Below are 21,053 nucleotides of genomic sequence, written 5' to 3'. Positions count from 1 at the left end.
GAAAAGGGAACCCTGGTGCACTGGTGGTGGGACTGCAGATTGGTGCAGCCATTATGGAAATCAGTATGGAGGTACCTCAATAATCTGAAAATGGAACTAACTTATGACCCAGCAATCCCACTCTTAGGTATTTATCCAAAAAATCCCAAGTAATTAGTTTTTAAAAGCAGTAAATCCAAACTCTGCTTTTGGAGGGTTATATGCTTTTCACTAGGATATTCCTACAAAGCTGAACAACAACAGAAAAAGATACACACACTGATCTGTGAACAATGCGCAAAAAATTGTTTTTGAAATATTTGTATTTGACATGACGTAAGTTAAAAACTATCAAAAAAGAAAATACTAAAGGTAAAAATTATAAAGAGTATGTATTTTTTTTGTAGAGGAGGCCACAAATAAAGACATAGCAAGGTACCTAGATAGTCTAATTCATAGAGACAGAAAGTAGAATAGGGGCTATGAGGAAGGGGAATACGGGGCTGTTTAATGGGTAGAGAGTTTCCATTTTGCCAGATGAAAAGTTCTGGAGATGGATGGAGGTGATGGTTGCACAACAACGTGCATGTACTAAACACTATTGTACTCTACACTTACAGTCTGCTTGACCTTGGACAAGTTACTTAGTTCCTTCATCTCTATAAAGTGGGAATAATAACAATACCGACCTCACAGGGTTGTTGTCAATGTTAAATGAGTTAATATATGAAAAGCACTTGGAATTGTCTAGCACATGGTATATACTATAAAATGTTTTCTCCCGCCCCTTCTCCTTTCTGCTCCTCCTCCTGTTATTGACATTATCAGTATTATATCATTTCTATTTTTTTTTTACCTTTGTAATACAAAGCCTCATATTGGAGCTGCTTCCCGGGGATGGTCAGCAGGCGCAGTCCCGGACAATGACTAAGACATTTCTGACTCAGCTGAGTGTTGGCGGCTGAACTGTGCGGAGACCTGAGCTTTGGCAGACTCTTCTCATGTACAAGGTCTCACCCTCAAGTATTCAGGCTGAATTTTAACCAGTGAACTTGAGCATGTTCATGAATGTTACCTTCAGAGTTCTGTCCTCGGCGGGCTGTCCGCATAAACTGACCGTGCTGCCATGGCTCATCAGCAGAATTTCCCTGCTGATATCCCCCATCTGCACCCCAATCTGAAGGTTAATTACCCTGTTAAGGTTTTGGTTAGATCTCCTTTTTTAAATGTAACCAGTCACGCCTAGGTTTAGTTATTTGTGCCTGAGCCCACCCTTCATTCTGGATGACAGCCCCCTTGAGGATAGCAAGCACATCTTACTCGCTCCTGCATCTCTCGGCCCTTGTGCAATACCGATGCCCCATAAATGTTAGCTTTATGGCCGAGTTGAGTTGAGACTGACTTTGGGAATCTCATGGGCCACTCTTCTGAATACCCCCAGTGTGGCCAATGTGTGTCTCTTGGGGGTGGATGTGACTTCAGGAAAACATGTAAAGTAATTAATTCTAGGCTGAGTTTGGTGAAGGCATTGAGCAATGCCAATTCTGTCCTATAAATAAGTTTACAAGGCTGGTTTTCTTGCATGGCTCATAAGCCAGTTCTAGCTGCCATTCCCCTAGAGGCTTTCCAAAAAGTTTGAACAGGGCCTTTAGAATAGGCGCTTAGAGTCCCAAGACCAAGTCTGACGTCCCCACTTTGGACCAAGCCGCAGGTCCTGTGTATGGTTGTAATGCTGAGATTCGCCACCAGAGGGGGGACGTGTTGTTCCAGACCCCAGGGGGGCCTCCACAGTTGCTCCAAGAACTTTATATTTAGAGACTGGCCGCCAGAGCAGCTGCAGTTCACATCTCAGTCAGTACCTAGCAGAGCTGCTGGTGCCTCCACAGAACATCTCCTGAGCGCTGCCCCTGGCTGACTAAGGTGAGGCACCAATACAGGGACTTCCCAGCCACAGGCCCTGACTTGGGCACACGGCTGAGTCTTGCCTCCTGACTTCATCTTCCTTGACAAGTGACCCCTGAGACGAGTCACTGGGCACCCCTGCAGCCTCCTTCTATGACTCCGTCTGGATTTGGCTGGTTGTGGGGACAAGCTCCAAGGGGCCGTGTGGGTCTCAGTGCAGCAGTAGCAGCCAGCTCTCCAGGCACCATGGTGAATGCCGGGAACTGAGGGGACAGCCTCTGCAGCCTCTGTGGAGGCACTAGGGTGAGTTTTTGTCACTTTGACACTTTGATACTAACTTTGTCCCAACACCTGGGCATGGTGTCCCAAAGGCAGTTGGAGGCCACTGGGATGTGGCAGATGGAAGAGGGCATGGCGTTTGGGCATCCCCAGGGTATGGAGCATAGAGGTGCTAGTGCCAGATAGGACAGTGTCAGTTGTCAGCCTTTGGAGATGCACTGGGCCCCTATCCAGCTGCCTGAGTTAGCGCGTGTAAGCCCGCATTTGGGTGTCAGAGGAAGCTACTGCCTTAGTGGCAACTCTGCCTCGCTCTTGTCACAGCTCAAAAGCCTAATTTAGGGTGTAGATGGTACAGGTGACAGTCCCTCTCCATGGATGGAATGTGTATGCATGTGAATGCATGTGCGTGTGTGTGTGCACATGTGTGCGTAGTGGTGGAACATATGCAGGGAAAGCTGATTTATAAAAACCTACACCTCTCCAGCCTTTGGGTTATGATTTAGGTTAACTAAGTACAGTTGGAGGAGGAAAGGGCTTAAAACCTACTTAGCGAGAGTCTCTCTGGAGAGGGCCACATGCATGGTGATTTTTACTTGCTTTTGATGAGCTTAAAGCTAGGCGATCCAAAGAAAAGCTACGAGCCCTGCAGAGTTAGATGCTGGAATCCAGAGACACCGTCTTTGCAGCAACAAGCAAGGCTCATGCCAACCCCCTTGCAGAAAGAATTGAGTCCTTCTGCTGCCCAGAGAGGGACTTTGAGGGTCAGGGTTTGGACTTCACCTCTGGTCTGCATTCATGATTACCTTTTGCAAAGGGAACCCCAAACATCATTGTTTCTGGGACTGGTAAGGCGGGAAAGAGGCCTCAAGAATCTGCAGACCCCTCCAACCCTGGCTGCTTGGCAGGATCAGAAGATGCCGGGGAGCTGTTGGTTATCACCAGACTCTGCCACCAACTCCTGTGTGCCCTTGTTTGTAAAGTCTTTCCACGTGCACTGCCCCACATGAGGCTCTCGATAACCGAGTGGCTGGCAGATGTGCATATCCTCATCATAGAAATGATGACCTGCGGCTGCACGAGCTTAGCTGATTGGGCCAAGTTCCTGAATAATAAGAAGTGGAGCCAAGATAGGATCCCGTGTCCGCTGAGCTCCCCACACCCCACAGGCTTGCACAGAGCTGCCTGGGGTGGAGCTATGGATGGCTGAGTGCTTCAGCTCTAAAGTGCATCAAGACACCCTAAGAGGTCAGTAAAGTGTCCTCTCCCTGGGGAAGGAAGGCCCTATGCTTTGACTTGAAGCATAGAAGTCCAGGCTCCTTGGGCTTCATCCACAGGGCGCTATGGTGTCCACACCCTGCCCATGTTCCCAGGGCACTGGTCCTCTTCCTAGCAGCTCTCAGAGCTTCTCCTTGGCCACAGAGCCCCCACCTGGCCCTCTTCACTGACTCATCTTTGAACATAAAGGTGGTCACGGAAAGGAACTGAGACACCTTCCTGGACAAAGCAACCTCGTGGCTGAGCCAGTGTCCTGGGTGTGAAGCCTTTGCCTACAACTCACCCCTCTCTGACATCCATTGGTTCTTGCCTCTTTGAGCCTTGGTTGGCTTATCTTTAAAATGGGAATGACAGGCCAACACCAGCTGCCCCCCTCACAGTGCTCTTGGGGAGGGCAGAGAGATCCTGGATGGCAAATGTCTGTAACTCGTGGGCGGTAGGCACACACATGAGGCTCATCACACCTTGCCTGAGAGCACAAACTTGGCCCAAAGGTTATGAGACTAAATGATTAAAGGGTCTAAATTCCGGCCCCGCTCCCCCCTTCCCCAAGAAAGAAAATCCACCCAAAATAAAACCTGGGGCAGACAGAACATTCTTAGGTTTCATTCCCAAGTAGCAAACATTAGTCGAGCTGACTGAACATTTCCAATCTCATCTCACTCACATCTGGCCTACTGCTCGGCCAGCCCCTCTCCACAGCAAGCTCCCCAGGGCTCCTGCTCCACCAGCTGAGGGGTGGGGAGGGAGCAGAGTCAGGGCCACCCTATAGACACATTCCATATAACAAGCCCTGAATTCCAGCTTTGGTCCAGGAGCTGATCAGCAAAAGGGGAAGATGGAAATGAAGATGGGGCTAAGCTGGCCCAAGCCCATCTCCACACCTCCACTCCCGGCATGACAGCTCCGGGCTCTGCGCGACCTCTGGGCAGCAGGGCCTGCTGCTTTTGGCAAAGAGAGGGTTATCACATGCAGAAGACACTGGCCTCCTGATTTGCAGCTCCCCAGACTCCAAAGGAGGCCAGGGGGAGGGGTGCTGCACACAGTGCTATGAAACAGGGGAGGGTCCCCTGCAGCAGTGGAGCTACTCACAGCCCCACCTAGAGGCCCTCACTGGGTGGAGGACTTGGATAGAGGGCGGGTATTGGGAGAATAGCAAACGACATAACCGCAACATGGAGAAGCTGGGGTGAGAGCTGTCTTGGGGCTCCGGGAGCCCCTGGGGCAGGGAGGAGAGAGCCTGACAGAGCTTGGGCTCCCCTCTATCCCTCCCTCCCATAGGCTGGAAGAAAGACCCACAGAGACTGGGAACACCCTGACTGTGCATGTGTGGGTGTGCATGTGTGTGTGCATGCTTGAATGCATGTGCAGGGGAATGTGGCATCTTATTACTTGAAAAGACAAGAGCAGAAGCCCCTATCCATCCCTCCTGGGCCAGTGGATTGACAGTTGTATGGCAACTGGTCATTTACAGCCTCCTCTCATCCCTGAAGTCAGAGGTCTCTGGAGACGAAGGCCAAGTCGTGAAAATAGGAGATGAAAATAGGAGATGAAAACAGGCAGAGCCGTTCGGCCAGCTTCCTCCTTCATTATCCCTATTTATTGAAACTGAGCTGACACCACCTTTCCCACCCTGTCTCTAAAGAACTGACTGGATGCTCCCTTCAATCAGCAGACACTGTCTATCCACTGCCACCTGCCAGGCCCCTGTCACCTCCTCCCAGGCGGTAGACCCCTGGCTGGCACTCTGGGCCTCAGACTTGAACTTGTTCCATGCTGGGCCTGGGAGCCATCCACCCTTCCAGGGACTTTTATCTTCAAAAGAATTCACTTTTGAAAAGTGGATTTTTTTTTTTTTTGGATTCCATGTCCAGATAGTCAAAGAGCATCAGAACCAAAGACCAAGCTAACGAATGGCTGGAACCAGCTGAAAGTGAAGAGTAATTTATAAAATCACTGAGCATATATGTGAAAACAAGAATATCAAGTATTTTATGTAAATAAATAACTTTGTGATTTGGCTTGAAAATGGATTTTTCTCATTGCACAAAGAATGCAAACACACCGTAGAAAATCCAGCAAACAAACAAAGGCACAGTTCCCACCAGAGTCCTGTCACACACGTCTCACTGGTACAACTGGGACATCCCCACACACAGTCTTTCCTTTTAATATACACACAGGACACGTGTGTATATTAAAAAAGGGGATGGCATCATATACACTCGTATAAATGGGGCTGGTTCAGGTCAAATAGCAGAGCACTTCCCCCAGTCACTGGGTATGTTCCTGGGACACTGTGGGTAGGAACCCAAGCCCCTGGGATCTGGCCTCAGAAGGCCATCCAGGCACCGGGACCCGCCCTGGGTCTAAGGCTGCACAGGTCTTAGCGTCTGGGGGAGCCCAACAAGGCCGCCTGCTCACCAGACTCCTATGGGAAATAATTCCTGCTATGGTCCCACTGAGCCCAGCTCTTCTGACCATGCCAGCCCCGCTGTGTTGGGAGCCCTTCTGTTCGTAGCTGTGTTGGCTGGTGGTTTCCATACCCACCTTTGTGTCTAGTTTCCCTCGTTCCCGACACAGAGTAGCCCAAGTCTGTCTGATGTGTCCAGGGCTCTAGAGGCACAGAAACTGCTTTCTTTGGGTCAGGAGAGTCGGCTCCTCCAGGCCCCAGGCAGCCTGGCCCTCAGTGCCCCCTCAGCTCAGGGCTCCAGCCCCATCGAGAGCTGTTGAAAGGAAGAGGACAGATCCCACCATCAGAAAGGTCCAGAGGTCCTTGGCTTTCCCAAGCACTGAGGAAGTTGGAGATGTGGAAACGGGGTCCTAAGGACTCAATAGATGTCACCTGTTGATGAGGACGCAGTCCCAGTGTTCAGGTTTAGGGTCGCAGGGTGGGCGCCTTGCTCTATCCGTTCATTTCCATTTCCACCTACAGCTTATTCTCTCTCTCTCTCTCTCTCTCTCTCTCTCTCTCTCTCTCTCTCTCTCCCTCCCCCGCCTCCTTCCTCCCTCTCCCATCCTCCTGCTGTCTCTCCTGCTGCTGCTGCAGGACAGGATGGAGAATAAAGCCATGTACCTGCACACCGTGAGCGACCGCGACACCGGTTCCATCTTTGAGGAGCCCTTTGACGGCAGGAGCCTGTCCAAGCTGAACCTGTGCGAGGATGGTGAGTACCCCTTGGCTCAGTCTGGGGATCTGCCCTGCGCCCCACACCCAACCTTGGCATTGTTCCAGGGTGCTGGTGACCTCCTCCCTAATACCGCATATACCAAACGTCATGCTTTGAAAGGCCTTTTCCATGTGTTTTCTTGTTCATGCATCTCAACAAACCTGTGTGGTCAGCAAGATGAGCGCACGTTTTATAGATGATCTAGTGAGAAAAAGCACTAAGGATAATTCAGTTCAGAGGGGCCTTCCAGCACTGAGTCTCCTGACTCCTTTTTCCTCTCTCCTCTGAGTGAGTGAGGCTGGGGTCAGGCAAGGGCATCTGAACCAATTAGCCCAGGCCCTCAGGTGAGGAGCCTCCAATCCATTTCCAGAAGCAATCGTGAGGAGAAAAGTTACCTCTCCAGATACTCATCCTGCCCCTGAGTCTGAGGCCCCAGGACATGTCACAGGAAGGGGTTCCCCATCCCAGTGACCCAGATGGCACTGCATCTTTGAGGGCTAGGTATTTGCTAAAACTCTCGAGATTCAACTGATGCAGCTTCCTCCAAGAAAGCCTAAAGCCTTTTGTCAACAGCCTGCCTCCTGTGTCTCCAGCACAGAGCTCGACACTTAGTAGGTACTTAGTAAATGCTTGCTGCATGAATGCATACACTCCTCTTTGCTCTGAGTGTAAGAGAGGAAAGCGTCATCCCCATCTCAAAGATGCATAGAATGACGCTCATAGAAGAGTCTTGTAAAGACTTACAGTCAGTGAGGTAGAGATAGTCTATGTTAGTCAGGGTTCTCCAGACAAACAGAACTGGTATGCTATCTACATACATATATAAAGAGATGTATTATGCAGAACTGACTCACGTGATTGTGGAGGCTGAGAAGTCCCACAATCAGCACACTGAAGACCCAGGAGAGCAGGGGGTGTAACTCAGTCCCAGGCAGACGGCCCGAGAACCAGAGGAGACAATGGTGTAGATAGCAGTTTGAGGGCTGGAGATGAGATGTCCCAACTCAAGCAGCCAGGCAGGAAGCAAAAACCGAACATTTCTACCTTTTGTTCTATACAGGCCCTCAGCTGATTGGATGAGGCCCACCCACATTGGACTCTGCTTTATTGAGTCCACCAATTCAAACGCTAATCTCATCAGGAAACACCCTCCAACCACACCCAGAAATGTTTAATCTCTGTCGGCACAATTAACACATAAAATTAACCATCACTCAGCCCTTTTTCAAGCATTTTTTCTCAAGCATCAAGTTTTGTTGTGCTCCACTCTGCTAGCTGCCTCTGTTTTGAAATTACTCAAAATGAGAAATGACTCCTCCTCACTCTCCAACCCTTTTTTTCCTTCCCACAAAGTGCTGAGTGTAGGAAGGGAAGCTGGCTGGCTTAGAAAAGCAGGGATTGGGGATGTCTCAGCAGGGAGAAGAGACAAGGAGCTCTGGGCTTGTGAATGATAAACAGCTCTTCACCCATCCTAGTAAAATGCCTGCCATTATAGCTCTTTCTCTGGATTCCAGTCAACAAACATATTTAGAGGACCCATGCTGTGTGAAGCTATGGGTTAGGTGCCAGGGATGTTCCAAAGAGAAATTAAACCATCCTTGCCTTCGAAGGGCTTATGATCCAGTGGAATGGACTGGCGTGGGGACAATTACCCATCATATAAAGTAGGCGGAAGTATGTGTGATTATTATTATTTCTTTTTAATTGGGGAATTGGGGGGATGGGAACAGTGCTGGGGAATTGGGGGATGGGGAACAGACAAGTTGCTGTCGTTTGTTCTTCAGTCTAGTTGTGGAGGACGTTGCTTCACTGGCCCAAGTTGGCACCATCATTGCGCTCTTCCCGGGTGAGGCAGATCACTCGCTGGCTTCTGGACGGCCGCTCACTGTGGCTGCTGGCCGCTCACNTTTGTTCTTCAGTCTAGTTGTGGAGGACGTTGCTTCACTGGCCCAAGTTGGCACCATCATTGCGCTCTTCCCGGGCGAGGCAGATCAGTCGCCGGATTCTGGACGGCCGCTCACTGTGGCTGCTGGCCGCTCACGCTGTCTGCTGGCTACATACGGTAGCCCATGGCAACCCACTGCTACAGGGGCCGCAGCCTATGCTGGAGCTGGCGACTCACAGCAGCCCAGCTCCAGGTTGAGCTGTTATTCAGCATCTTAACTGTAGAGGGCAGTGTCACTGGTCCTCATATGTGGGATCCAAACCGGGGCCCACTGGCATCCCAAGCCAGTTCTTAACCATCGCGCCACTCGGCCGGCCCGTGATTATTGAAGTCAAGCAGGGAGAAGGCTTTCTGAAAAAGACCTTAAAGACTGACTGTGATTTTTTTAAGAGAAGAGGCAGGTAGGGAAAGATACGACAAGCTGAGTTGCCCCAGGTCACTGTTTCTTTCAGGTTAATGCCACCTGGGAAGAGAGGAAGGACCTGGGGACCTGGGTGGACTGCCAGGGCTTAGCACTTCCCCATCACAAACACCAAAGGCCAAACTGGCTTTGGTATCCTTGATCCAGCCCCCTCCCAACCAGCCTATCAGTGGGGAGGCCTTGTCTGGCAAGAAAAAACTGGAGTCCAGCACAGTGAGGGTGATTGGAGGACCACCAGGGCCAGCCTGGGTGTCAGTGGAAGAATGGCAGAGTGGGGGTCACCGGGGTGGGAGTGCCCTGAGGTGGGAGGTGTCATTGTGCCCTCTTCCTCTTACCTCATCTTACTCTCCCTTTTTCTGAACCCCAAATTAAGAAGAAGAAGAAGAAGAAGAAAAAGGCCATTTGGGCCAGAAGGACTGAAAAATAACAGTAACCCAGCCATTGTGCTTTCCAAGCCCCCAACTGGGGGGAGACCTGATCAGAGGGCAGATTTAGAGCAATGCTAGCAAGGGAGTCACCTGAGGCCTGGCAGGCAATAGAGGCTGGAAGATGTGGGATCAAGGCTGACTCACCCCTCCCAGGGCATGTGGCCTGACCAGAGCCCATCCTCCCTCTGGGTCTCGGCCTCTTCATTGGCCAAATGGGGGCTGAACAGGTGGGTCTAAGGTCCTGTCCAGTCTAAAATTCTGTGTGTAGAAACAGATTTGGTCATTGCCTTTGGGGTGTGGTCCTTTTAAAACCTAAGTTGGGACACAGTGCCACCCTGAGTAAAGCCCAGCAAAGGGAGTGTAAACACCCAGGCACTGACCTGACCAAGCTGGCCTCCGGTCTTCACGTGGAACCTGCTGGCATGCTCACCGGGGCCCTCTGCCATGCCCCGCCCCCACCGCGGCTCACTCTCTCACCCTCTTCCAGTCTTTGCTCAAATCTTATCTACCCCAGTAGGCCTTTCTGTCTCCCTTGCACTCCTGACCCTCTTTCCCTGCCCCACTTTTCCCTTTTTCTTTTAGTCCCATGTCCTTCTAACACATACGTCATTTTCTTATTAACTATGTTTATCGTGTACTATCTGTTCCTCATGGGACAGGGCAGCATCTCTGTTTTGTTCACTGATGTCTTCCAGCCTGGCATGTAGTAAGTGCTCACTAAGTATTTACTGAATGAATGAATGAATGAACAAACGAATGAACACAGTGGTTCTTGAAATCTAAAGGTGGCAAAACAAATACATTCTAAATCTGATTTCTAAATTATCTGGATCTCCCCCTCTCTTCATTCCTGGATGCCAGGTACAGGGTGGGGCAGGGGGCATGGGAACCCAGAAAGACTAGTGTTGAGATGCCACCAGCCACCTAAAACTCTGGTTTGATTTTTTTCCTTCCCTTTTATTTCTAAGAGGAAAATGGTGGGCTCTGACTTGGGGAAATTCCAGCCAGATTTGATCTGTTTCCCCAGGATTTTGCTTCTTCTTGATCCTCCTCTCTGGAGAGTGTAACAGGAGAGGGAGAGGAAGGGGCGAGGCTGGAAGGTTGATGGGAAAGAAGAGGGTGGGCAGAGATGGGGACAGGGAGGGAGACCCGAGCCACCGTGGGCCTTGAGGAAATTAAAACAGTATCATCTGGTGGGCCTCACAGGGGCTCCAAGTCCTTTCCAGGATTTTCCCCTTGAAGGCAGGGAGACGGGGAGGGGAGGAGGAGCCGCCTGTTGGCCTTGGTGATACTGGGATCTGGGGAAGCAAAGTTGCAGAAATGCAGCCCAGATATTAGGGTATACGTTGGATTTTAATGCAGGTGGGAATTTAAAGATGTTAGGGGGTAAACATGTTATTTCACAGGCCGTGCACTGACAATTCGCTCTCCTCTGCCCTGCCTTCCCCCCCTCCTCTCCTCTGCTCTCTTTTCTCACCTTCTCTTCTCCTCCCACCCTACCTTTATCCCTTCTTCTCACCTACCAGGTGAGAAGGAAAAGTGAGGAGGACTGTGTTGCCTGCCTTGGTTTCTCTGTCCCCTCTGTGAGAAGCCATCTTGCCCAACTCCTGCATCCTTCAAGGCTCACTCCCACCTCCCTCTCTGTGATGACATCGGACAACTCCCTCCTCAGCACCTCTTGTTTGGGTCACCTCTCAGGACCCGCCTTCTTCCTGCGTCTGAGCTCTCAGCATCCTCATAGGAGCTCTCAGCATCCTCATAGGAGCCCCCTGTTGACGGGAAAGCCTTGAGAGCAGGGACCTCCTCACCTCCATGTCTCCACCAGGCAAAAGCATTGGTTCCACCTGTTTTCCTGGAATAACGTGGAAGGAGTAACTGCAGAATTCAACCTCCAAGGTCCTTTAGCTAAGCCTCCTCTCACCTTGATGCCTACTGACACTTCCCTTTGAACAGAAACCATAACGGCCCAGCTGGGCCTCTTCAGCCCTTCTCCCTTCCCTCTCTCCTCTACTCCTTCCTCTCCCTCCCCTCTCACCTTCCCATTCCTTTCTTTTGTCGCCTGTACAGCTGTAGGACTCTCCAGTCTGGCGCCAGGAGGCGAGGAGGAGGAGGGCTGGGCGTGGGTGGTGTTTAGCTGGGCCTGGCTCCTCCATGGCCCTTTCCGAGGGCCAGAGAGAGGTGTTAGTGTCAGAAAAATATTGCAGTCAGCTCACCCCGCAGCCTCAGGCCCTCCACCACACTCGTGGCGTCATCCGCGGGCCACAAATGGGAGGCTCTCGGAGGTAATGAGTTACACATGTTCCTGGCCACGCCTGGACGCCTGCAGCCGAGCTGCTGGCTGAGTTTAGGGCCCGAGCTCCCCATTCCGGCATTCTTTCCCTATAAAATTAAATTATTCTCCTAGGGGAACCCCCGCATCTACCTTCTCATCAATCAACTCTTCCCAGCTCATCTGGCATAGCTGAGGGCTGCTGGGCAGCCACCCAAAAGTAGGAGTGGATTTCCTGGGAGGGTCTGGCTGGGCCTCCTGGAGGGTCACCACCCTCTACAGGTTGGAGAATCAGACACTGAAGCAGAAGAGAGCAGAGACATTAACTCATGCGGCGCCATGGTGGTATCAGGGTTCTGTCCCTGGTTCTGCCTCTGCAGAGAGCAAAGTACTGCTAGATAAATGTGTGATCACTGGGGGTGAGGGCCAGGCTGGGTCTGGGGTCTCGTCACAAGATGAGGAACAGCACAGGGAGGTGACAAGAGCCTGGACGTTAAAATTTGGCGGGTCTGGGCTTGAATCTGTAGACCACAGTGGCGGTGTGGCCTTGGGCTTGGTGCAGGGTGTCTTCTGTTTGCCCTTCCATTTCCACTTGCCACCATTACCCCATTCTCTGCCGCACTGGGGTTGGCCATTGGGGAGCTGCCCAGAAAGGAGATGGGAAGGTGGAAGGGCAGTTGCAGTCTTTATTCATCCAGCTCCTGCCCTATAGGGTCCCCTTGGGCTGCTGTGTCCTTTCACCCAAGGTCACAGCTCCTTGTAAGCCACCCTCTGCACACCGGCTTTCTCCTCCCAGGTTCCAGTGACTGCTCCCCTCCTTGAACTTGAGGGCTAGAGGGTGGTTACAGCCCGAGGACACAACTCCAGCCCTTGTGGGCATCTTGCACCCTGACTACTCCCTTTACTAAATCCTGTCAAGTTTCCTAGTTTGAGTAGGCCACCTGTTTCCCTGGGGCCCTGACCCTGATCCTCAATGCCCCCATCTGCAAAATGGGAATGTTACTCATCTGAGGGTGCTGTGGGGAAAATCAGGTGACATAACCCTCATAAAGCACCTCGCACACAGTCCACCCTCAGTACACATGCATTTCACCTCCCTGACCTTTGGAGAGTCCCTGCAAATCTTGGGGATGTGGAGAGAAAGGAGAGGGAGAGACGAGAAGGTGAGGAGCAGCTGCTGCCACCCAGGGTCTTCCAGGAAACACCCACGCTGCTTCTCAGGGACCCCTGGCCTGGACAGCATCTAAAGGCTGGTTCTTGGCTTCTGTGAAAGAAAACAGGGTTTTGATTAGTGGACTTCCTTGTGAAGCCTAGATACTCAAGGAAACTGAGTGAATTCTTTTAGTCCCATTCCCCAAATAGTAGCATCTGTAAGGAATATTCTGGGTCCCAAGAGCTCCTGGTGGTATGGTGTATGTGGGGCTGGCCACACACACACTGATCAGAGCAGTTGGCACCTAGGGGCCTTCCTGAGGTTTGCTACCAGAAGGGCTAAGGCATGTGTTTCATTGTCCCTGGGTGGAGGCTGGTTTCTTGCAGAGGGGTCAGGTAAGAATGAGAGGAGCCCAGACACCCCAAGGGCTCCTTCCCACATAGGTGGGCACAAAAGGAGTCTCTGCTCCCTTTTTTCACCCAAAGTTCCCTGCCCCTAAACTATACCATGTCCTACGTAGCATTACTCCAGGGAGTGGGGGCAGTGAGGATGGCTCTCAGGGGAATGCTACTGGCTCAGTACACTCTGGAGTGGGTGCGCTGGCTAGGAGGGGGACTTGCTGTAAGAGCAGAGCCATACGTGGGAGGGGGGCTTCAGGAGATACCCCGAGTGGAGGGGTGATGAGTCAAGTCATAGTTAGTATTCAGCGTATTACCCATTTCTCCCCACCCAAGGACCTTGCTCTTGTGATCGCTGCCCTTCATTCCCTCACTCAGTCATTCCTTCATTTTTTTCATCTTCATCTTTTAACAAGAAAGGTGTTTTCCAGGCATCCTGCAGGTCTCATACATCAGCTATATGCAGCAAAGGGCATAAGGAGGCATGAGACAAGGGCCAGCCCTCTGTCATTTTACCGTCACGCTAGTTGGTCTGTGCTCCTCTCTCTTTCCGCCCTCCCCACTGCAGACCTGCACCAAGTTGGTCCAAGCTCAGTGCTTACCTAAAGGTGATCTGGTGGGAAGGACATTCAGGGTTTGGACCACACGGTTGCTGCAGACCACATACAGCCTCACCTACCCCAAGTACCTGAGTCTACATTTAACGTTCTGAACAGTCTTGCCATCTCCACGGTGGGGATGACATTGCATGGTGAAAAAAGGCACAGGCTCTCGACTCCAGCCCTGCTGTTTTCTCACTTGCTGTGAAACCCTGAACAAGTTCTTAGCCTCAGCTTCCCCTCCTGTGTAAAATAGGATACTCATAGCCCCTGACACGGGGTGATTGCAAGGGCTGCACAAGTTGTTCCACATTTAAGTCCTTCCCACAGTGCCTGGTATATACTGAGCACTCATAATGTTAGTTCTTAGGATGAGCATTGTGGCAACCCTGCACTCTGTCTGCTTCCACCCTGGGACCTGCCCAAGGCACTCTAGTTCCTCCACACTCTCTGTTTTAAGTTTCCAGGACAGTGAGCTCCGTTCTTACCTTGTTCCCAGGTTTATCCGGTATTGATTTCTGGTGTCAGGTGGTAAGCAGCATGACTGGTGCCCACTGAGTCTAGAAGTCTTGGCTTCTCTCTCTCTCTTTCCCAGGCCTTTGGTCCAGCCTCCCTGGCTCCTGTCAGCTGTCCATTCACACTTAGGCTGCAGTTTGTGCCCCCAAGTTCCCTCTGGACTACAAGTCCTTGAGGGTAAACACTGTCTGCCTTGGGTTCATCTTCATGCCCCCAACACCTAGCACTGTGTCTTGCACATGGAAGACACCTTTGCTTGTGGAATAACTGAGCACGTTCTTGTTCACCAGATCCATAAGCACTGGGATAAAGGAAGGCTTAGAGAGATGAGTTCAAGACAAAATGAAAGGGCTTTACAATGTGGGCGGTGCATGTAGAAATAAAAGGTTATATGGTTCCTGTCCTCAAGGGACTTAAGTCCCCTGAAGACACAGACATGTAAACAGACCCTGCATTATAATTTGATTAATACTCTAATGGAAGAAGATGCAAAGTGCAGTCAGAAGGGAGAAGAAGCCCTCAGCCTGCCTTGGGGAGGAAGGGAGGCCTCCTGCGGGGATAGACTCCAGAGCTAAATACTGAAGGACAGGCAGCCCTGTGCCTGCTAGAAAGGGCAGGCAAAGGTTTTCCAAGCCGAAGGAAGCAGCACTCAGGCTGTGGAAAGATAGTAGTGGGAGGTAATCAACACTCACTTAATCAAGCTCCACGGAAGCCAGGCACTGTTCTAAGCATTTTACAAGTAGGAGCTCACTTGATCCTCTCATCAACCTGGTGAGATGAGTCCCATTATTATCCCCAAGTAACATATGAGAAAACCAAGGCACAGACACCTGGTAACGGAGTTAGGCAGAATTGATGACTCAGTCCATTCAGGCCGCTGTAACAGAATACCATAGACTGGGTGGCGTATAAAGAACAGACATTTATTTCTCTCAGTTCTGGAGGCTGGGATGTCCAAGACCAAGGTGATGGCAGATTTGGTGTCTGGCGGGGGCCTGCTACCTAGTTCAGAGATGGCTGTCTTCTCACATGGTAGAAGGGGAGAGGGAGCTCTCTTTTATAAAGACACAAATTCCATTCATGGGGGCTCCACCCTCATGACCTAATCGCCCCCAGAGGCCTCACCTCCTAATACAATCACCTTGGAGGTTAAGTTTCAACATGAATTTTGGGGGGACATAAACATTCAATCTACAGCAATTGGAGTCCGAATTCACTGACTCTGCAGCCTAAACTCTTAATTATGTGACGCTAAAGCCAAATCAGAGCAGGTCTCCTGTACCATCCACAGGAATCTGGATTTCTGGAGGCAAATGGAAGCTGGCCAAGGGTTTCAAGGCAGTGGAAGGAAAAGGCCCAGTTTGCTTATTCTAGCTTCAGCAAGACATTGGATTTTTCCTGCAGGAAAGCCACTAATGATCTCTGCAGAGCCGTGTCAGTGGAGTGGGTGGAAAGAAGCCAGGGTGCAGGGGGTTAAGTCTGACTTGAAAGACAGGGAGAGGACCCAAGGTAGACTCTGCTTTGGAGACCCTTGGCTTTGAGGTTGGGAAAAGAATCAGTGGAGTGTAGAGGGGATCTGGGGTCAATTCCAGGTAGGATAATCTAGACGATAAATGCTTTTAGATTAGAGCTGACAGATGGGTGGAGTGTGTGAAAACGAGAAAAGGTCCAGGGAAAGGGCTCTGGCTCACCCCATGCTGAGAGGTCTAAGAGGATGGGAGATAGGAGGAGCAGTAAAAGGCACTGAGAAGGAGCAAGGAGTGAAAGAAAAAGTGAGAATGCTGAGCCCTGGAAGTGTCTGAAGGAGGAAGGGGTGACCAATGCTGCTAGAAGGTCAAGTTGGAAGGGCAGTGAGCACTGGCCATTGGATTAAGCCATTGGAGGTCAGTGGTGACCTGGTATATTAGTCAGCCTGGACTGCGTAACAAAATATCATAGGCTTTGTGGCTTCCATAACAGACATTAATTTTCTCACAGTTCTGGAGGCTGGAAGTCCAAGATCAATGTGTCATCAGGGTTGGTTTCTGCCGAGGCCTCTCTTTCTGGCTTACAAATGGCTGCCTTCTTGCTGTGTCCTCGTATAGTTTTTTCTCTGTGCGTATGTGCACCCGGTGTTTCTCTCTCTGTCCAAATTTCCTCTTCTTATAAGAACACCAGTGAGATTGGATCAGGACCTACCCTAAAGATTCATTTTAACTTAATCACCCTTGAAGGCCCTATCTTCAAATACAGTCACATTCCAAGGTGCTGGGGGTTAGGACAACATAGGAATTTCGGGGACAGAATTCATCCCATAACACCTGGCAAGAGCAGTTTCAGTGAAGTTGGGGGGAGGAGGCTGATTGGAGTGGGTTCAGGAGAGGACGCGAGGAGGGGAACTGGATGCAGTGGATGATGAGGCAGAACAAGGTTAATAAAAGTGAACCTGAAGGGAGACTGCCCAGGCCTGCATCCTCTCCCCAGCAACCGCCCAGGCTCACCCCTAGAAATAAATCTAAGATGTCCAAACATTCCTAAAAAGAGGAGGTAAGACCCAACTGGTATTAACTGGTTTTTTACATATGCGCAAACTGTTAAAACCTGTCCATTAAGTTGAACTCTAGCCTCATTATAATACAATTAAAATAAAATGAACATTCAGGCTTGGCCCCCCTTCGGGTTTTTCTGTATGCATTCTGGATAAGAGCATGTGCAGAAAGAAACTAGTTACATAACCAACATATGTCAGTCAAATAACCTCAATCAATAGGTCACATCTGCTGTAAGGAAATTTACCACCCCTTCCTTCCTATATAAGAAAAAGCTAACCTGAAGTTAGGTGCAGTTGTCTGCCCCAGCAACTTCCATGCTGGCGTCTTCTTGAATAAACTTCCTTCCTTGCTCTCCTCATTTCAGGCTGAGTCTGTGAATCTTTTCACGTTTTGCAGACGACCAGGGGTTAATTCCAATGACATGTGCAATCTTTCAAGAAGTTCTGCTGTACAAGAAGACAAACGTGAAAAGGAAAGGGAGGCCAGGAGAAATTTTTGCTTTATATTTTAAGATGGAAGACATAGCAGTATGGTTTGTGCTGATGGAGGATGCCACACAGAGGGAGACGTTGGCTAGGCAGAATTGCAGGCGTTATGTTCCTGAGCAAGGAAGAGAAGAAGGAACCTGGTGTGCAGGTGGGGGTGTTGGCTGAGCCCAGAGCACAGACATTTTGACTTCAGTGACAAAAGGGAAGGTGAAGCGTGAGGGCCTGGATGCAGGTCCGTGGTTCCCTTGTGGTGGGAACTTAAGGAAGCCGTTTTCTCATTGCTTTTGTTTTTTTAGTCGCATAGGAGAGAGTGAAGCAGGAAGAGAAGGGATGGAAGAGGAGGCATCTAGAAGATGAGTGTGTGAATGGACGAGAAACAGGTGGCAAGCCTACTGGACAGCCATCAGGGCCCACTTTGGTCTAGTGATCAGGAGCTTCAAGTCAGACCAATAAACATGGTGGCATTTTTTTTCTTTCTTTCTTTTTTTTTTTTTAGCTGAGCCATCCTGCCACCTGTTGGCAGCTCAGCGGCTGCTCAGCTTGGGCCGGGACTCGAACCGCTGTTGCTCAGGGCTCGCACTTTTTTTTTTTTTTTTTTTTTTTTTAGCTGAGCCATCCCGCCACCTGTTGGCAGCTCACGGCTGGTCAGCTCGGGCTGACTCAAACCGCTGTTGCTCAGAGCTCAAACTCTTGAGCGAGCTCTTAACCAACGGAGCCACTCAGCCGGCCCTAGGGCTCGCACTCTTGAGCGAGCTCTTAACCAACTGAGCCACGTGGCCGGCCCATGGTGGCATTTTTCCTTTCCCCAGCTATGCTCAGCTCTGCGGATGGAAGTGCAGGGCTCAATCTAACCAGGGTGAGTGTTGCCAAGGGGAGTGAGTGTGAGGAAGCCAGAGATGGATAAAGGAGTGGGGACTGGGTGTAGAGCGTGAACAGCGTAGATTATAGAGTGTAAGTCAGACAAGAAGGGAAGGAAAGACGTGATGGGAAAAGATGGTGGAAAGGCAGTGGGGTCCTTGATTTCTAGGTCCCGCTGAGGTCAGAGAGCATGAGTCAGAGTTCTTGAGGGCGCGCGCCAAGAAGATGGGAGTGGTAGCTATAACATGGGGCTTTTGAAATGGGGATTAAGAAAGGATTTTTATTGGTAAAAGCAATAGAAATGTAATACGAGTCCCATATGCGATTTTAAATGTTCTAGTAGCCACATAAAAAGGTAAACAGGCACAGATGAAACTCATTTAAATAGAGTACTATATTTTATTTAATCTAATATATCCCAAATATTATCTTTTTGATATGGAATCACTATAAAAAATAATGGAGGTGTTTACACATTTTTTTCTGATGCTGAGCCTTCAAAATCCTGTGTGTATTTTGTATTTTGAGCCCATCTCATTTTTGGCCAGCCACAGTTCAAGTGTGGGTGTGGGTGAAATCAGGAGACGGGAAGAGGTCAGGAGGAGTTAGAAGTAGAGATTGAGAGGGAGTGACAGGGGAGGGGGAGCACATGTCCCTTAGCCTTGTGACGTGCACGAGTCCAAACTGGGGGTTTTAGGGAGAAGAGAGGGAACAAGTTCTGGAAGTAGCAATGAGAAGCAAAGACAAACACCTACTGCAGCCTTAGGCCAGTTGTATGAGAGTGGGTGAGAGAAATCCATACTTGAGAAGACAAAGGAAAGCAGGCTTCAGTTAGAACAAGAGAGTAAAAAAATGTTCTGAGCAGAAGTTGAGGAAGTCAGGGTTTTTTGGATGAGTGTCTGGGAGGTTCAGGGGCTACAGTGGGCCGGCTTCCGCAGTCGGGAAGGGAGCTGGGGTCAAAGGAGGATAAAGTCTATTTGGAGATTATAGTGGCTGATGGGGAGTCCTGGGGTCCTGGGGCTTCTGTGGGACTGATGTAAGCCAGTGCTGACAACTCAGTGGGGATGGTCAGGCTGATCTCGGGGCAGAAACTGATGGAGAGGCTGAGTGTTTATGATAGGGGTCTTGCCAGAAGCACACAAAGTCCTAGGGACCCCTGTTCCCTCCCGAAGGTGGTGTGTGGGCCAGGGGAGTGGGGGGCCTTTGCCTACAGCACCAGGAATTCTGGAGTTCATTTTGGCTTTTGTAGAAGCTAGGAGGCCAGGGGAGGTGGTGGGAAGGTGTGGCTGTGTCCATTAGAAATGGTTATGATAGAAGCGATAATAAAACCTGGCTCTCCTTAATTGAACACGTGCATAGGCAGGCTCTGTGCTCAAGGCTTCAACAAATTGTCTCCATTAAACCTCAGTATACATATATTGTTATTCCCAGTTTGTCCATGAGAGTTTGAAGTCTTAAGTGAAATAAATTGCCCAAGGTCACTCAGCTAGTCAGAGGCAGAGCCTGGATGCAAAGCCACATCTGCCCAGTTCTTAAACCCCACCCCTCGGCAGAGCTCATGACAGTTCTGCTGGTTCCAGGCCCTGGAGTCCCTGGTGGCGGTGAGGGGCTATGAGAGCAGATTTTTGGAGTTTAAAGTTTCAGGGGGTGGAGACCGTCTGGCTGATGATAAAGCTAGGGTGGACCGTGGGAATAAATGGCTAAAATGCAGGGGACAGACGGAATGAATTATTCTAAGAGGTGCCGCTGGCAGGAAATAGATATAAACATAAGTAGGTTTGGACAGGGGCTCAACGACAGGGTCTTAAATGGCTTCTTCGAGGGCAGGGTCTTAAACGGCATCTGCGAGAAGCCTAAGACACTAACCTCAAGGCAAACTTCAGGTCAAAGAAATGCCCCATCTTTCCCAGGGTCCCTAGGGCTTCAGGCCTGGAATCTAATCTCCACATGCAGAGTGGTGAAGAGGGGGTTCAATGGGGTAGGTAGGACTGGCCTGCCCCCTTTCCTCAGCGCCCTGCAGACCTGGCTGTTGGTTAATGGTGAGGCCCAGCTGCAGAGCTGATGGGGGCCCATGATGGTTCCAGCCTTCTAACCAGCATCCCAAAGCCTGCCCGCTCCCTAATGCCTTCCCATTTCCTGCTGCCTGACTTGAGAGTCAGTTCAAGTCAAGATAATCCAAGATGTTCATAGTGGGCCAAAGGAGCCTTGCCTTTAGAAAGTCCTGTTAAAGTGGCTACTAGACTTATCGTGGTGATAACATCATAAGGTATGTAAATGTAGAATTACTATGTTGTATACCTGAAACTAATATAATATTGCATGTCAACTATACTTTAATAAAATTAATTAACTACTTTCCTTAAAAAAATGTCCTGTTAAGAGAGGAGGCTGCAGAGAGGGAGCCTTACCCTTTCCTAACCCCTCACTAAGGGTTAGAACTTCTATCATCCACAGGTCTTCTTGGGGAGCACAGGGAATTGACAGAAGAGAGACGAGGAAGATAGAGAACATACTAGAAACCCGAAGGAGGCAGATGGCAGCAATCAGACCGGGGGCATATTGAAGAGGATTAATGAGGGCAAGGGGAAATGGAGGACAGCTTCCTCAATGGGGATTGCACCTCCCAGGTTGCAGGAACCAGCTTGTTTTATACCTGCTCTCCCTGCAGGTTGATTAATAGAGCGCTATTCACTCCTCAAAGTGTCTCTTTTTGAAAATAATCTCTTAGTTTGTCCACGAGTAAAAGTGAGCTAGACCTTGTCTTTTCCCCAGTGAGCTTTATCTCAGCATCTTGGTTTTCCAGTGCCGTTAGGACCTCAGTACGCTCTGCCAAATGTAGGAA

General features: G+C 50.1%; 1 protein-coding gene across 2 annotated transcripts in view; it reads left to right on the top strand.

Moving 5' to 3' along the window:
- The first annotated feature begins 1,803 nt into the window (after nucleotides 1-1,803).
- The window catches only part of SCARA5 (scavenger receptor class A member 5), a 103,778-nt gene continuing 84,528 nt past the window's right edge, over nucleotides 1,804-21,053 (top strand). Inside the window, exons 1-2 of one of the 2 annotated variants that reach the window (XM_019636108.1) lie at nucleotides 1,804-2,184; nucleotides 6,490-6,602. In XM_019636108.1, coding sequence (XP_019491653.1) covers nucleotides 2,135-2,184; nucleotides 6,490-6,602 — 163 coding nt within the window. In that variant the 5' untranslated portion in view covers nucleotides 1,804-2,134. Of the gene's footprint in view, nucleotides 2,185-6,484; nucleotides 6,603-21,053 lie in introns of both variants that reach the window. The other variant, XM_019636109.1, reaches the window with a different exon arrangement.

Source organism: Hipposideros armiger, unplaced genomic scaffold (assembly GCF_001890085.2).
Source record: "Hipposideros armiger isolate ML-2016 unplaced genomic scaffold, ASM189008v1 scaffold_27, whole genome shotgun sequence".
NCBI lineage: Eukaryota > Metazoa > Chordata > Mammalia > Chiroptera > Hipposideridae > Hipposideros > Hipposideros armiger.
This window is presented reverse-complemented; position numbering and strand designations above follow the sequence as displayed.